Source organism: Ictalurus punctatus, chromosome 24, assembly GCF_001660625.3.
Source record: "Ictalurus punctatus breed USDA103 chromosome 24, Coco_2.0, whole genome shotgun sequence".
In the NCBI taxonomy this organism is placed as follows: Eukaryota; Metazoa; Chordata; class Actinopteri; order Siluriformes; family Ictaluridae; genus Ictalurus; species Ictalurus punctatus.
The window spans coordinates 3,050,910-3,067,163 of NC_030439.2; the positions used below are offsets into that span (position 1 = coordinate 3,050,910).

Genomic DNA, 16,254 nt, shown 5'->3' on the forward strand with positions numbered 1-16,254 from the left:
TGGGCAGCTTTGTAGAAATTACATAACATAATATAACAGTTACCAGTTAGGTGGGCAGGCAATATGCTATATATAGTATATGGCCCAAATTTTGTGGATACCTGACTATTACAGTCATATGGGGCTCTTCCCCAAAGTTCCACAAAGTTGGAAGCACAAAGTTGCATAGGATTTATTTGTATGCTGTAGCCTTACAATTTCCCTTCACTGGAACTATGGGGTTCCAGCATGACAATGCCCCTGTGCCCAAAGTAAGCTCCATGAAGAGATGGTGTGTGAAGGTTGGAATGGAAGAACTCAAGTGTCCTGCACATAGTCCTGACCTCAACCCCACTGAACACCTTTGGGATGAACTGCAACACCGACTGCACCCCAGACTTCCTCACCCATCTCACTAATGCTCATATGAACACGCACGAAAATCTATTGGAAAGCCTTCCCAGAAGAGTGGGGCTTATTATAACAGCAAAGGGGAATAAATCTGCAGTGTGATGTTCAGCAAGCATGTATGAGTGTGATGATCAGGTGTCCACAAATCTTTGCCCATGTAAGAAAAAACTAAAGAAGCTATTGCGAGCTGCACACAAACAAGATACCAAGAAAAGAGATGTTTTATGAAGTGATTAGTCAGTATACACAGATTTCTTTTTTCTTTTTTTCTGTTTTTTATTTATTTATTTATTTATTTTTCTTAAAGTATTTTTCATGTGTTACCCTCCTGGAAAATGTAAACATTATCAGGAAGGAGTGTATTACATGGTGATTGTTATTTTATACCATCATGCAAAACAATCATTGGACCTATTGATTTCCATGAGATGATTGCCCATGCCACTATGGGGCAGTGGTGGCTCAGTGGTTAAAGGCTCCAGGTTACTGATCAGGAGTTCAAGCCCAGCACTGCCAAACTACCACTGTTGGGCCCTTGGGCAAGGCCCTTAACCCTCAACTCAGTTGCTCAGTTGTATAAATGTGATAAATTTAAGTTGCTCTGGACAAGGGCGTCTGCCAAATACTGTAAATGTTATTATGGATCCCATTATGGCTTTACTTACCAGTTGGCAGCAGACATTGTGGATTAAAGGTATTATTTGACTTCTTCTAAACATAAATATGTATAGATGATGAAAGTTGACCATATTCTTTCCACTGCTCATTGCTTGTCTTAGGCATCTTCATGTATTTACCGTTGATTTAGATTTGCGAATTGCAGCTTGCCTGAATTCTAGGCAAGCCTTTTTGGGTCGTTTAGCAGCTACTCTACAGGTTTATGATGCAATTGTTTGTTTGTTTTTTCGACATAACCTGCCAACTGAAAATTTAGCTGAAAATGTTCCCTTTGAAAGATTTAAGAATTTTCAGATTTATACTCCTTATGCACCTGTAATTTGGGCACTCACTATTTGGCCACTTTCGAACTCTATTAGTTGCCTCATCTTGCTTTTATATCTTGTACTTGCTGTTAGATGGTAATCAACTTAATATAACTCGCCAGTGCAGCCCTGTATGCAGTGGGATTCAGTCACCTAAAAGTCAAAGTCCTTTTCATGTGGCGTTTCTTTAATTTTTTCCCACCCCATGTGTTTATTTACATTCCTTGTAGTCAACCCCACTCCCAGAGCTTTTATCTTTCAGCAACCCCACATTTGTTCCAACCACCTCCTACTGTTTATCTATTTGAAGTCTTTTGCAACTATGCTTCTTCTAGAGAACAGCCTACACCACAGTGTTACAGGAGTGGCTGCGCGTCTCATGTCATAAATCTGCGGACACAGCAGTGGTCCGAGCCTACATGGACGCCTTTGCCTCTGTCTCACCTCAGCTGCTGGAGTTTGTGATCAATATGGCTGATGGGAATGGAAACACAGCACTACACTACACTGTCTCACACTCCAACTTCCCAGTGGTTAAACTGTTGCTGGACACAGGTCAGTCTCTGCGATGGACCATGTTAACTTTATATACACAGTATTCATGGCATTAATAGTGATGGCCTTGTCAGTTAAATCATTAAAGCAGGGAAATATCCGAAATTGACCCCCATCCCGCCGTGGAGACTGTGTTGCTTTTGTTCACCAGCTGACAAATCTGTGTGTGCTTTATGCAGGTCTATGTAATGCAGATAAGCAGAACAAAGCTGGCTACACAGCTATCATGCTGACTGCTCTGGCTGCGTTCCACTCCGAAAGTGACCTTCAGACAGTTCTGCAGCTGCTGCGTACTGGAGATGTCAATGCCAAGGCTAGCCAGGTGCGCCCCCTACTGGCCAAAGAGTGCAGCTCAACTCAATCCTTCCTAGATTATATTTACAATTATGAGAAAACCTTCTTTTTTTCCCCCAAATGTACATTAACGCTCTAAAGAGCCTCTGTGATTAATAGAATTTTAATCTGAAAGATGGTGACTCTGAGGACACAGGTGTTTTCTTGTAATAGAAAAATCATCAAGTATAATGTTTGAATTAGCGGTGGAGGTATTGGACTCTCAAATCTGCCAAAAAAAGAGCATGGGTTTTCCAAAGAGTGTGTTTTTGGCACTGTTTGGACATAATATCATTTACAACTGAAACATATTAATACCATGTATGCACGGGGTCTTCGTGTGTGTTGGCATGTTGTAGGCTGGACAAACAGCTCTGATGCTGGCAGTGAGTCATGGCCGAGGAGACATGGTCAGAGCGCTACTGTGCTGTGGTGCGCAGGTCAATCTGCAGGACGACGACGGCTCCACAGCCCTCATGTGTGCCTGCGAGCACGGTCACGTCGACATTGTGCGCCAGCTGCTCTCTGTACCAGGCTGTGATGCCACGCTTACTGATAATGTGAGTGCTCCATCTATTTCTTTCTTATGAAAATGGTATGTGGTATTTTTTATCAGTATATATAAAAAAAAAGCTAAATATACATGAACCATATTGCTTCCAAAATATCCATGACTGTTTCTTTGTTAACTTCATTCCCTCAGGATGGCAGCACTGCTCTCTCCATAGCGCTAGAGGCCAGTCAGAATGACATTGCCGTGCTTCTGTATGCCCATCTGAATTTTGCGAAACCTCCTTCCCCTGTAAGCAATGTACATGTACTTGATATTGTTATGCAAATCAAGCATGCCGTATTTCTTATTGTGTCTACTTCTCTGAGCATTTTCCTTTCATGTTTTTATTACTCTCAGGTGTCTCCAAAGTCGCAAATTGTGGGATCCCCACCGTCTTCATCTGAAATCCTAAAATGAAACACTAAGGCTGATTCCTCTGTGGACATAAACTCATTGTAATTGTGCGTACAGTTGATCTGTGCAAATATATATGGGTTTTTATATATATACACACACAACCCCAATTCCAAAAAGTTGGGATGCCCAGATGTTATTCACAACAGAACATAGAAAACATATCAAGATGTTTAAACTCTAGAAATGCACCATTTTAAGAAAATAATAAGATAATTTTGAATTTGATGGACACACCATGTCTCAGAAAATTTGGGACGGGGCAACAAAAGGCTGGGAAGGTAAGTGTTCGTAAAAAGAAACAGCTGGAGGTTATTTGGGAACATGTCAGTAACATGATTTTGTATAAAAAGAGGATCTTAGAGAGACAGAGTCTTTCAGAAGTTAAGATGGGGAGAAATTCACCAATCTGTGAAAAATTGCATCTACAATTTGTGGAACAATTTCAAAATAATGTTCCTCAACTTAAAATTGTGAAGACTATGAATATCTCATCATCTACAGTACATAATATCATCAAAAGATTTCGAGAATCTGGAGAAATCTGTGCACAAGGGACAAGGATGAAAATCAATACTGCATGCCCGTGATCTTTGTGATCCTCAGGCAGCACTGCATTAAAAACAGGCCTGATTCTGTAAAGGAAATCATTGCATGGGCTCAGAAACTCCTCCAGAACTCATTGTCTGTGGACACGGTTCACCGTGCCATCCACAAATGCTGGATAAAGTTCTATCATGCAAAGAAGAAGCCGTATGTGAACATGCTCCATAAACATCGCCATCTTCTTGGGGACAAAGCTCATTTAAAATGGACCGAGGCAAAGTGGAAAACTGTTCTGTGGTCAGACGAATCCAAATTTTTAATTATTTTTGGAAACCATGGACACTGCGTCCTCTAAACTAAAGAGGAGAGGGACCATCCGGCTTTTTATCAGTGCTCAATTCAACAGCCTGCATCTCTGATGATCTGGGGGCGCATTAGTGCCTATGGAATGGGCAACTTGCACATCTGGAAAGGCACCATCGCTGCTGAAAGGTATATACAGGTTTTAGGGCAACATGTGCTTCCATCCAGATTCCATCCCATCTTTACTTCTGAGAGACTCCACCTCTCTAAGATACTCTTTTTATACCCAATCATCTTACTGACCTGCCGCCAATTAACCTAATTAATTACAAAATGTTCTTCCAGCTGTTCTTTTTAGTAACACTTACTTTTCCAGCCTGTTGTTGCCTCCGTCCCAACTTTTTTGAGATCTGTTGCGGCCATGAAATTCCAAATTACCTTGTTTTTTTCTTAAAATGGTACATTTCCTCAGTTTAAACATTCAATATGTTTTCTATATTCTACTGTGAATAACAAGAGATTTGCAAATCATTGCATTCTGTTTATATTTACATTTATTTACATTTTACACAGCGTCCCAACTGGAATTGGGCTTGTATATGTTATCACTTAATTCTGTGCTACTGCATTTTCAGTGTGTCCTTTAAACACGGCTTTTTAAACTTAAGGCCTCATTTTATTAAATCCTAAATTCCAATGATATGGTCTAATATTGCAAGTAAAATTATCAGTGGAGTACCATGAAACCTGAAGCTGATGTGAAAACATCCTTATACGCAAAGCGAAATCCAACTTTGTTTTTGTCTCATGCTACATTATGCTAGTGCATTCGCCTCTTGTCTGATGGGGGACTTTTAGCCATTTCAGTGTGCCATTAAGTGAATTATTTAACTAATTAATAAATCTAATGTTCATAAATCTAATGTTAATCTAAATAAATCTAATTATGAAAATGTTGAGGAAAATCTGAATTAAAATAGAGACATTAAAAAAAAGACCCATGTCAGATAAAGGTCAGTTAAGCATAAGGAACAGCGGGGTTTTACTTACTTTTTAAATGCTCAGTAAATAAATAGAAAGTAAACAAACTAATAAATGAAAATGTCTTCAGTGTCTCATAGAGACACATTTTCAAAATTGATTAAACTATTTTACATATGACCATGAGGGGCTTCCAAAATCTAATGAAAAATATCTGGAAAGGCATTTAATGACAAGAATATAGAAATAATAGTGACATGTCATGACCCGTGTCCTCAGTGTTTGTGCCAGAATTGTTCAGGTGATTAGACACTATAAGTACACTTTGTTGTCTACTTGACATTAGGAATTGGGTATGTCTTGAGAAAAGAATATTCACTATATGTCTGGAGGTTTGTGGACACCTGACCAACACACTTGTATGTGCTGTTTGAACATCCCATCCAGATTTAATCCTCATTTGCTCTTCTGATAAAGGCTTTCCGCTAGATTTTGGGGCGTGGCTGTGGGCATTTGTGTTCATTCAACTACAAAAGCATTAGTGAGATCAGGCGCTGATGTTGGGTGAGGAGGCCTGGGGTGCAGTCTGTGTTCCAGTTCATCCCAGTGGTTTTCAGTAGGGTTGACGTCAGGGCTCTGTGCAGGACACTCGAGTTCTTCCACTCCAACAATTTACACTGATATTATACTGGAACAGGTGTGGGTTCCTCTTGGTTGCAGTGAAGGGAAACTGTAACACTACAGCATACAAAGACATTCTGTACAATTATGTGTTTCCAAGTTTGTCGCTACCTTTTTTGGGAAGAATCTCATATGGGTGAGATGGTCTGGTGTCCACAACCTTTTGACCATATCGTAAACAACATTATGAAACATTCAGTTTACTAAGTGCCACTCCAGATCAAAATTTATTTAGCCATGGTCTTTGTTGGAGTTTTTGATTGCTAGCCAAAAAACATTTGGATTTGATGTGGGTTTGTTGTTTAGGTTCGGTTAACAGTGCGGGTGTGTCAGCCCATACATGTTTAATGTCCTTATGATTATGCCATATTGTCCAAGGCCTGCAGCTCTGATGGTAGCTGCTTGTCATTTTTTCTTCTTCTTTAAGCAACAAATCTAGGTGAATTTTATTGATGTTATTGCAGTGACTACACAATCACCTGTAAATGTTGCCACTCTAAGAAATTATATGAGAAAACAGATTTGGATGTACAGTCAGCACCATATTTATTGGCACCCTATTAGAAAAGAATGTGTCCCCAACAATCAAGCTAAATGCTGAAGGACAAACACTTTTTCTGCTGAGTGACGTGCATGTAGGTCTTCAATCAGAGTTTCAGATGGTATATCCTTTGATGTTGGCATTTGAAGACTAAATACACACTTTACTTAATAAATGAGACCCCTGGTTTATTTACTGCTCTGACCATAATTCATTCGTTCATTCTATAATTCATTCATTCTTCAGTAAATGCTTTATCCTGGTCAGGATCATAGTGGATCCTGAGCATGAGGCAGGAATACACCTTGGATGGGGGAGCAGTTTAGTTAGAATGTTGTGGTATTTTTACTCTTTGAATGCAGTCGTTATTTGTTGTCATTTCTACACATATACAGCATTGTCACAAATAGAATCTATACCGACTCACCCTTGCTTTGTTCTGTGTGAAAACTCACAGCAATATTGCACATGGACCATGTTTATAGCCTGCTGAATAAACGTACAGTAGCTATACATGTATAGTGTAGTTTCAATGTGTACTTTTTGCCTCGCAAAGTGAATTTTTTTTTTTAAATGCGTATTTCACACTATAAACAGTTACATCCCAAATGGCACAACATATAAGCTGATACTTAGACTAAGTTTTCCAAAACCACTATACATTTTTTTATTGTGTGTGTGTTTGTGTATACAATGAGTGGTTGTACGCAAAGGTATCATGACTGCATTAAGGTACTAACTTGTATGAGGAAAGTGGCTTGCAGTGTTTTCTTATGACTGGATGAGCTGCTGTGGAAGAATTTGGTGGAGTTTGATGCTGAAATAATTGGCTTTGTAAAGTATGGGGCTCCTTTATCAGTTTCTGTTCTTACGTGGTCAAGAAAGTGTAAAAAAAAAAAAATAATAAAAAATAAAAGGCTCAGAACTATCGATGGAGAATGTGCTGTATAAGATTTTTAGAAATAAGTATAATATATGCCGTGTCCTTAAGTTTAATTGCTTTTCTATACACTTTTTAGCTTTTGAAACACGGCCATTGAATCGAAACATTGTGTAACATGATGGCTAATTAGAGTTTTATACACACTTTATCATCACTAGTTTAGCAATTCATTTGTTTTATAATCTTTTATATTTGTTTTATTTAGACTAACTAACTTTATATTATCTGTGACAACTATGTCTTTTTGGCACCTTTGACTCTTCATTTGTAATTAGTATTGTTACCTTTATAAATAAATCCTCACTTTGTTATGGTTGTGTCTCCCTTTTTAAGAAATAAATATAGACCTTATATAAGTTTCCTACTCTCTGTGTGACATATTTTTTAAATATCTGTATTAAAGTCTAGGATGTTGCTTGTTGAGGCACGTTGTGATTCTTTGGGTTATTTTGAGTTTATTTTGTTTACACAACATTCTAGGGGGCTCTGGAAGACTAGTCTAAATCAGGGGTTCCCAAACTTTACCAGGGCAAGGCCCCCCAAATGGCATTAACATTTGACCGAGGCCCCCCTTTTGCAAGATGTCTTTAAAACACATTAAAAATACAGACTTCTGAATATATCACCCTTTTTTTATTATTAATAATTACCTCTTTCATCTTTACATTACATTACATTAGGAATTGATTGTGTGTGTGTGTGTGTTGTGTGTGTGTGTGTGTGTGTGTGTGTGGTTGTCTGAAAATGAGAAACGTGTTTATTTATTTTTCACACCAAATTGTTGAGGCCCCCTGGCGGCCTCCACTTTAAAAACCACTGGTCTAAATTATGTTTTCATGGTAAAATAAGACATTTTTCCCTTTCAAAGGGAATTCCACGTAGCGTTAGCACATCGCTAAGGGAAGCGCCTTCGCACGTGACCAGTATCTAAAGCTTGTGTAACATCATGCCTATTTATAGGCCTGCTGTGATCAGGTCACATGGCAATTAAGCGTGTCGCGTGATATATAAACGGCACCTTAAGGGGGCAGGGGCGGGGAAATTTACCATAATTTTTTCAAATTTTTTTTTTTTTTTTTTTACATTTTTTAATTTACCATAAAAAGACCATAAATTTATCACAAAAAAGGGAAACAAAGTGTATTTAAGTGATTTTTATTAAACTTGAGCTGTTTGTTTGGTCAAAAGGATGTGACTATTGTGAGTCACAGACATAGCATCACCAACTAGTAGCAGGAAGTGTGTGACTTACAACAGATTTTGCAATAATCCTCTTATATTTATCCAAATTTATCCTCTTATCCAAATGGAAGGTGAAATTAGAGTCAGGTGTTTTCAATCAGTGGGATGATGAATGAGCGTCCTGTTTTATTTAAAGAACAGGGATCTATCAAATTCTGAGCTTCACAACACATGTTTGTGGAAGTGTATCAGGGCATGAACAAAAGAGATTTCTGAAGACTTCAGAAAAAGAGTTGTTGAAGCTCATCAGGCTGGAGAAGGTCACAAAACCATCTCTAAAGAGTTTGGACTCCACCAGTCCACAGTCAGACAGATTGTGTACAAATGGAGGAAATTCAAGACCATTGCTTACCTCCCCAGGAGTGGAGACCAACAAAGATCACTACAAGAGCAAGATCTGTAATAGTCTGCGAGGCCACAAAGGAACCCAGCGTAACTTCTAAGCAAATTAAGCTTACAGATATGTAATATTGGACCATTTTCCTCAATAAATAAGTGGCAGAGTATAATATTTTAATCTCATTTGTTTAATAGGGTTCTAGATTGAGGACTTGTGTGAATATCTGGTGATGTTTTAGATCATATTTATGCAGAAATATAGAAAATCCTAAAACTTTCAAGCACCACTGTAACTATAACACCCATAGGTGGTTGTTCCCCAAACTGTTGCCACAATGTTAGAGGAAAACAAGTGTATAGAATTTTCCTTTATTAAGAGGAAAGCAAACCTGCTCCAGCATGACAGTGCCGCTGTGCACAAAGCGAGCTCATGAAGATGTGGTGTGTTAAGGTTGGAGTGGAAGAACTCAAGTGTCCTGCAAAGAGCCCAGACATCGACCTCACTGAACACCTGTTGCATGAACTAGAACACGAACTAGAACACCAACTTAACACCAGGCCGTCTTGCCAGACACCAGTATCTGATATCCTTAATGCTCTTGTAGCTGAATGAACACAAATCCCCATAGCCACGCTCCAAAATCTATTAGAAAGCTTTCCTAGAAGTGTGGAGCTTATTATAACAACAAAGGGAGAACAATTCCATATTAATGCACACAGTTTTGTAAAGGGATGTTCAATACTCAGGTGTCCACATTCTTTTGGGTATATAGTGTACAGCTAAGCACACCACATTTATTTACATTTTTGTACATTGCATTTTGAAATGCACTTTTTAGGATAAAATTAACTTTTCACCCCGATTTAAGAGCTTCCTTTATTTAACTATGTACAAATGACACAGCGGTATGTCTAGGAACTAAGCAGGCTGATCTACAGGCTACCCAAGGGCATAGCATCAAGATAGCATGTGTATGTATTCAGCAGATAAGAAGTGTGTTGCCTTTTAGTAGCATAGACTTTTCTAAAACCTGCAAAAAAGAGTGTCACTCATTTGATAAGATATGTAGCACATGCTACATAGGGTAAGTAAGTAAGTAAGTAAGCAAATTTTATTTATATACCACGTTTCTCACAGCAAAGCTGACCAAAGTGCTGAACAGAGTAAGGAAATTAAAAACAGAAAACAGAATAAAACCAAATAAAAACAGACAATAGTAAAAATTAGATTAAAACACCTGGGAGCAAAGATATGTTTTAAGCCTCTTTTTAAAAGTGGTAACAGAGGTGTAGGGGTGTATTCAAATCAAATACTCCACATAGGATTTATTTGGCTAAGTTGCAAATGTCTGCTACAGGCAAAGGAGGTCTAGAGAGATAACACACATCATTGGGTGAGGTTGACTTTTTCCAGGAATGCATCTCCATGGGCACTGGGTTCATGCAGTGGTGGCACTGGAGATGTAATCAGTCCAAGAGTGTTACCTGTAGTAATAATAATAATAATAATAATAATAATAATAATAATAATAACCAAAGAAAAAATGTACACTTCACTTAATGAGACCCCCAGTTTCTGTTGCCGCAATGCTCTGAAGTCTGATCAATTTAATTCCATGGACTAATCTAGCTAGAATTTATCCTGTTTTAGGATTGGCTCTGAAAAATGTGTCCTACATACTGGATTAGTAAATTTATCTTTGTATCTTTTTGTATTTGTGACATTTATACAACATTGTCACAAATACAACAATACTGACTCTCCCCTAGCTTTGTTCTGCGTGAGAACTAATAGCAGTATTACACATGTTTATAGACTGTTCAATAGACTTACAGTAGCTACAAATATATAAGTTGCTAATTCTGTATGTAATATATTTTGAAATATATTTGTTAAACCTATAGGATGTAAGTTGTGATTCTTTGGGTTATTTAGAGTTTATTTTGTCTACGCCAGGGGGCGCTGGTAGACTAGTCAAAATCATGTTTTCATAGGCCGGTAGGACAGTTTTTTCTTTTGATTTTTTTTTATTATTATTATTTACAACCACTGCTAAGTGTCGCATATTTACGCATTTAGAACTTGGACTTAAACAAAATTTCCATTGAAGCCAGTTATCAAAAGAGAAGATCAAAAAGCAAAACTGTAGTTTATTTAAAATACATTAAATGGCCAAAACTTTGTGGATACCTACAATGGTGCTTGAAAGTTTGTGAACCCTTTAGAATTTTCTAGGGAAATGGAAATGGCCAGCTGGTCACTCCTCTTGAAAGGGCTGGTCCTGTCCATGTAGACACCGAAGGGCATGCACAGGACACAGAGCATTCAACTTCTGATCCTCTGCATAGAAGAGGGGGGGTGGGTGAAAAGCTCAATCATCTCACAGGTGAATGTTGGGAAGCATGTAGGCATAAAGACCAGGTTGGGCCTAAGAAAACTTTATCTCCACTGAGAGAGAATATAGTGCAGGAGGGATGAACAGAGAGTCAGTGACTTGTTTGGCTGAAAAGTCCATAAGGTCTTGCAAAAAGCATAAAACACCAGAAACCGAACACTGATATGATATCAGCTGGCACCGATCACACCACTCCTTACAGTCATATAGGGAATGTGTGGAGGATGCCTTAGCACTCTGTATGGTGATAACCACATGTGGAGAGAACCTCATTGCGTTCATGTTTGCCCTCTCACGGGCCAAGCCAGGAGGGCCACCCTGTCTGGGTGAATGTGACAAATTTACCCATTTGCCTGAGACAGGAAGTCTGTGCATAATGGGAGGGGCCATGGCTGGGCATACAAAAGAGGAATTGTCTCTGCCAGCCACTTTTGAGCCACCTGGGTGCTACCAAAATAATGTGTTCTGAAGTGTCACCCTGGCCATGTTGAGGGCGATTTGGCCGGTGGGGCATTACTATCCCTTAGCGAGAAGAACATAGAACAATGGGTGTTTTCTGACTTAATCTCTCCCATAGGAAACCCACTACCTGAGAGTGGAAGCACCAGTCTCTGTAGAGTGGGTTCCTCCTCGAAAAGAGGTCTGCACCCCTGTTCAGAATGCCCGGGACATGGGTCACACGTAACGACAAAGTGCCACCTACTCCAGACTAAAAGACTGTGAGCTAGAGCATGAAGATGAAAGCTGATGCCATAAGACCCTGTAGTCTGAGAGATGTACGATATTGTATCCTTGCCCCATCCTTGAACTGTGCAATTCTGCAATTCATTAAGGAGAGAATGCACTCTTGCGATAGACATGCATACATGGTTATCAAATTCAGCTCTAGACCGAAGAATATAACATTCTGTGCAGCAAAAGTATGTGAGCCTCTAGGATTAGCAGTTAATTTGAAGGTGAATTTAGTCATGTGTTTTCAATTAATGGGATGACAATCAGGTGTGAGTGAGCTTCCTGTTTTATTTAAGGAAAAGGGATCTATGAAAGTCTGAGCTTCACAACACATGCTTGTGGAAGTGTATTGTGGCATGAACAAAGCAGATTTCTTATGACTTCAGAAAAAGTGTTCTAAAGGGTTCACAAACTTTCAAGCACCACTGTAAATATAATACCCATATGTGGTTCTTCCCCAAACTGTTACCACAAAGTTAGAGAAACACAATTGTATAAAATTTCCCTTCAGTGGACCTAAGCGGCCCAAACATGTTCCAGCATGACAATGCCCCTATGCACAAAGCAAGCTCCATGAAGACATGGGGTGTTAAGATTGGAGTGGAAGAACTCAAGAGACCTGCACAGAGCCCTGGCTTCAACCCCACTGAACACCTTTGGGATGAACCGGAATACTGATTGCACTACAGGCCGTCACCAGGCCTCACCCAACATCACCTTACTAATACTCTTGTGTTCAAACAAATCCTAAATCCTACAACAAGAACCAATTTAAACAAATGAGACAAAAATTTTATACTTGGTCATTAAAAGTATGTGCACCTTTGCTTTCAGTATCTGGTGTGAGCTCCTTGTGCAGTAATAACTGCAGATATACATTTGGAGTAACTGTTGATCAGTCCTGCACATCGACTTGGAGGAATTTTAGCCCGTTCCTCAGTACAGAACAGCTTCAACTCTGGGATGTTGGTGGGTTTCCTCACATGAACTGCTTGCTTCAGGTTCTTCCACAACATTTCTTCTGAATTAAGGTCAGGACTTTGACTTGGCCATTCCAAAACATTAACTTTATTCTTCTTTAACCATTCTTTGGTAGAACAACTTGTGTGTTTAGGATCGCTGTCTTGCTGCATGACCCACTTTCTCTTCAGATTCAGGTCATGAACAGATGTCCTGACATTTTCCTTTAGAGTTCACTGATATAATACAGATTCATTGTTCCATCAATGATGGCAAGTCGTCCTGGACCAGATGCAGCAAAACAGGTCCAAACCATGATACTACCACCACCATGTTTCACACAGGTGGGATACGGTTCTTATGCTTGAGTGCAGTGTTTTCCTTTCTCCAAACATAACACATCATTTAAACCAAAAAGTTCTGTTTTGGTCTCACTGCCCACAAAACATTTCCCAAAAGCCTTCTGGCTTGTCCACGTGAGTCCACGTAAATCTAGACAGGCAGCAATGTTGTTCTTGGAGAGCAGTGGTTTTCTCCTTGCAATCCTGCCATACACACCATTGTTGTTCAGTGTTCTCCTGATGATGGACTCATGATCATTAACATTAGCCAATGTGAGAGAGGCCTTTAGTTGCTTGGAAGTTATCCTGAGTTCCTTTGTGACCTTTCATTATTACACGTCTTGCTCTTGGCGTGATCTTTGTTGGTCTCCACTCCTGAGGAGGGTAACAACGGTCTTAAAGTTCCTCCATTTGTACACAATCTGTCTGACTGTGGATTGGTGGACTCTTTAGAGATGGTTTTGTGACCTTTTCCAGCCTGAGCTTCGACAACTCTTTTTCTGAGGTCCTCAGAAATCTTCTTTGTTCATGCCATGATACACTTCCACAAACACATGTTCTGAAGATCAGACTCTGATAGATCCCTGTTCTTTAAATAAAACAGGACGCTCACTCACTCCCATCTGATCGTCATCCCATTGATTGAAATCACCTGACTCTAATTTCACCTTCAAATGAACTGATTATCCTAGAGGTTCACAATCTTTTGCCACTCACAGATATGTGAATGACCAAGTATAATATTTTTGTCTCATTTGTTTAATTTGGTTCTTGTTGTCTACTTTAATGACTTGTGTGAAAATGTGATGATGTTTTAGGTCACATTTATTCAGAAATATAGAAAATGCTTTCACAAACTTTCAAGTACCGTTGAACAAATGACACAGCGGTGTGTCTGGGAACTTAGCAAGCTGATCTACAGGCTACCCAAGGGTGGAGCATCAAGATAACATGTGTATGTATTCAGCAGATACGAAGTGTGTTGCCTTTTATTAGCATATACTTTCTAAAACCTGTGAAAAAGAGCATCACTCATTTGACAAGATATGTAGCACATGCTTCATAGCGGTGTATTCAAATCAAATACTCCACACAGGATTTATTTGGCTAAGTTGAAAATTTCTGCTACAGGCAAAGGAGGTCTAGAGAGATAACACACTTATCATTGGGTGAGGTTGACTTTTTCCAGCAATGCATCTTCTCTATCTAGAACCTTCACACTATCTGTCCCTCAATGGTGGAATGAACTTCCAACCTCAGTCCAGACAGCAGAATCTGTCACTATCTTAAAAAAAACAGCTAAAGACCCACCTCTTCCACGTAACTGACCCTTAAAAAAAAAAAAAAAACCCACACCTTACTCTGGCTCTTACACCTCGACTCTGCACACTTTGCTTTTCTAGAACTCAATTAAAGATCTTGCACTACTTGTATTGTTCTCTGCTTGATATATCCCTTTGCTTGTATTTCCTCATTTGTAAGTCGCTTTGGATGAAAATGTCTGCTAAATGAATAAATGTAAATGTAATGTAAATGCATCTCCATCTGCACTGGGTTCATGCAGTGGTGGCACTTTATGTACAGCCTACATCGCTCTTTATATCAATATAAATAAAATCTATCAGTCCAAGAGTGTCTGGTCTTGGGCATTAAACTCCCGAGCTGAAAATGGGTCCCACTCCAGCCCAGAGATCGACCTTTATTTAGGACACTCTAATTCCAGCCACGTCCATCAAAGTTTAAGTTCATCATGGGTCCTTATTTGCACTGAAATAGCCATTTTATAGAGGAGAAAAGCTCAATATATTTTTCAAAATATTGATCGAATCGAAATCGTATCTTGTTAGTCATTGACATATCAGCAAATATCGAATCGCTGGCTAAAAGAATTGAATTACATCGTATGGCCATGAAACTTGCAATTTGAACCCCTAGTATTAATATTATTATATAAAATAATTCAAATCACTGATTCTTAAGATAACGGACAAAACATGTTTTAGAAGTTAGTTTACTTTTTTTTTTAATACTACATTAAATAGAAATTGATATATTTGTAGACAAAGGTCTCAGCTAATGAACCATGTAAGGGAGCAGTTTTTTATGAAAATGCTTTTATTTTTTCTAAAAAATTTACATTTATTCACTTCATAACTTAATTTTTGTCAACTCCATCAGACACACTAAAAAGCATGCTATTTTAATTTCATCCATCCAACAAGAGTATAAAGTCCTTAATTAATCTAATAATGGTGTTCCATAAAGGAGTGAAGTGATAAAATACATTCTCTACAATTTTTTTTTTCTGTTTTCACAGTATTACAAAAAATCCTTAATTCTCTACCCCCCTTTTTAATATTAAGCATATATAACCAAAGTATAGAAAAACAAGACATCATATCATGTTGTTCAGTTAGTGTTTTAATTATTAACACAATAAATTGAAACAAATAATAAAATATTTTTCAGAATGAACAAAAACAGTGATGAAAAATAACTGAGGGAGTTGATAAAGAACCAACTGAGGTTACAAAAGATTAAGTACTAAAAATATTTTTTCAAACAACTGATTGACAAGACAAGAAATTAAGAGAACTTAAGTATATATATTTTTATATTTAATTAATTCAACAATTTAATTTTTGGGTAATTTAATTTTTAATCCTTCCAGTGCTTTTCTCTTTGTAGCAGTATGTCTCATTCTGGGTCTCTGGTAGCTCACTGGAAAAACCAAAGTAGTAGGAACAGAAATCTTCTCAATCTTCTCTATAGGAATACAGGGGATCTTTAGCCTGTTTATCAATTATCTATCTGAATGGCTGCTTCCAGACTTCTCTGATACCACTGCTCCCTATATTCCAATTCAATGCTTTGTCTTGCTTTTTTGTCTTGAACCCTTTCCTTCCACCCTTGTCTTTCCTTCTCTAGAATCTCCTTCTGCTTTCTGGGTCTCTGTTTAATTTCGCTCTTCTCTTTCTTTAGAACACCCAACAACATTCGAATAATTCCCCATATTCATAA

At 38.4% G+C, this 16,254-nt stretch overlaps 1 protein-coding gene across 3 annotated transcripts in view; it reads left to right on the forward strand.

The window, feature by feature from the left end:
• kank2 (KN motif and ankyrin repeat domains 2) overlaps positions 1-7,583 on the forward strand; it is a 28,275-nt gene extending 20,692 nt beyond the window's left edge. For all 3 annotated transcript variants that reach the window (XM_017454283.3, XM_017454282.3, XM_047150596.2), the window contains exons 8-12: positions 1,709-1,928; positions 2,108-2,250; positions 2,621-2,821; positions 2,965-3,063; positions 3,172-7,583. In XM_017454283.3, the coding sequence (XP_017309772.1) occupies positions 1,709-1,928; positions 2,108-2,250; positions 2,621-2,821; positions 2,965-3,063; positions 3,172-3,231 (723 nt within the window). In that variant the 3' untranslated portion in view covers positions 3,232-7,583. The remainder of the gene's footprint in view (positions 1-1,708; positions 1,929-2,107; positions 2,251-2,620; positions 2,822-2,964; positions 3,064-3,171) is intronic.
• The last annotated feature ends 8,671 nt before the right edge of the window (positions 7,584-16,254 follow it).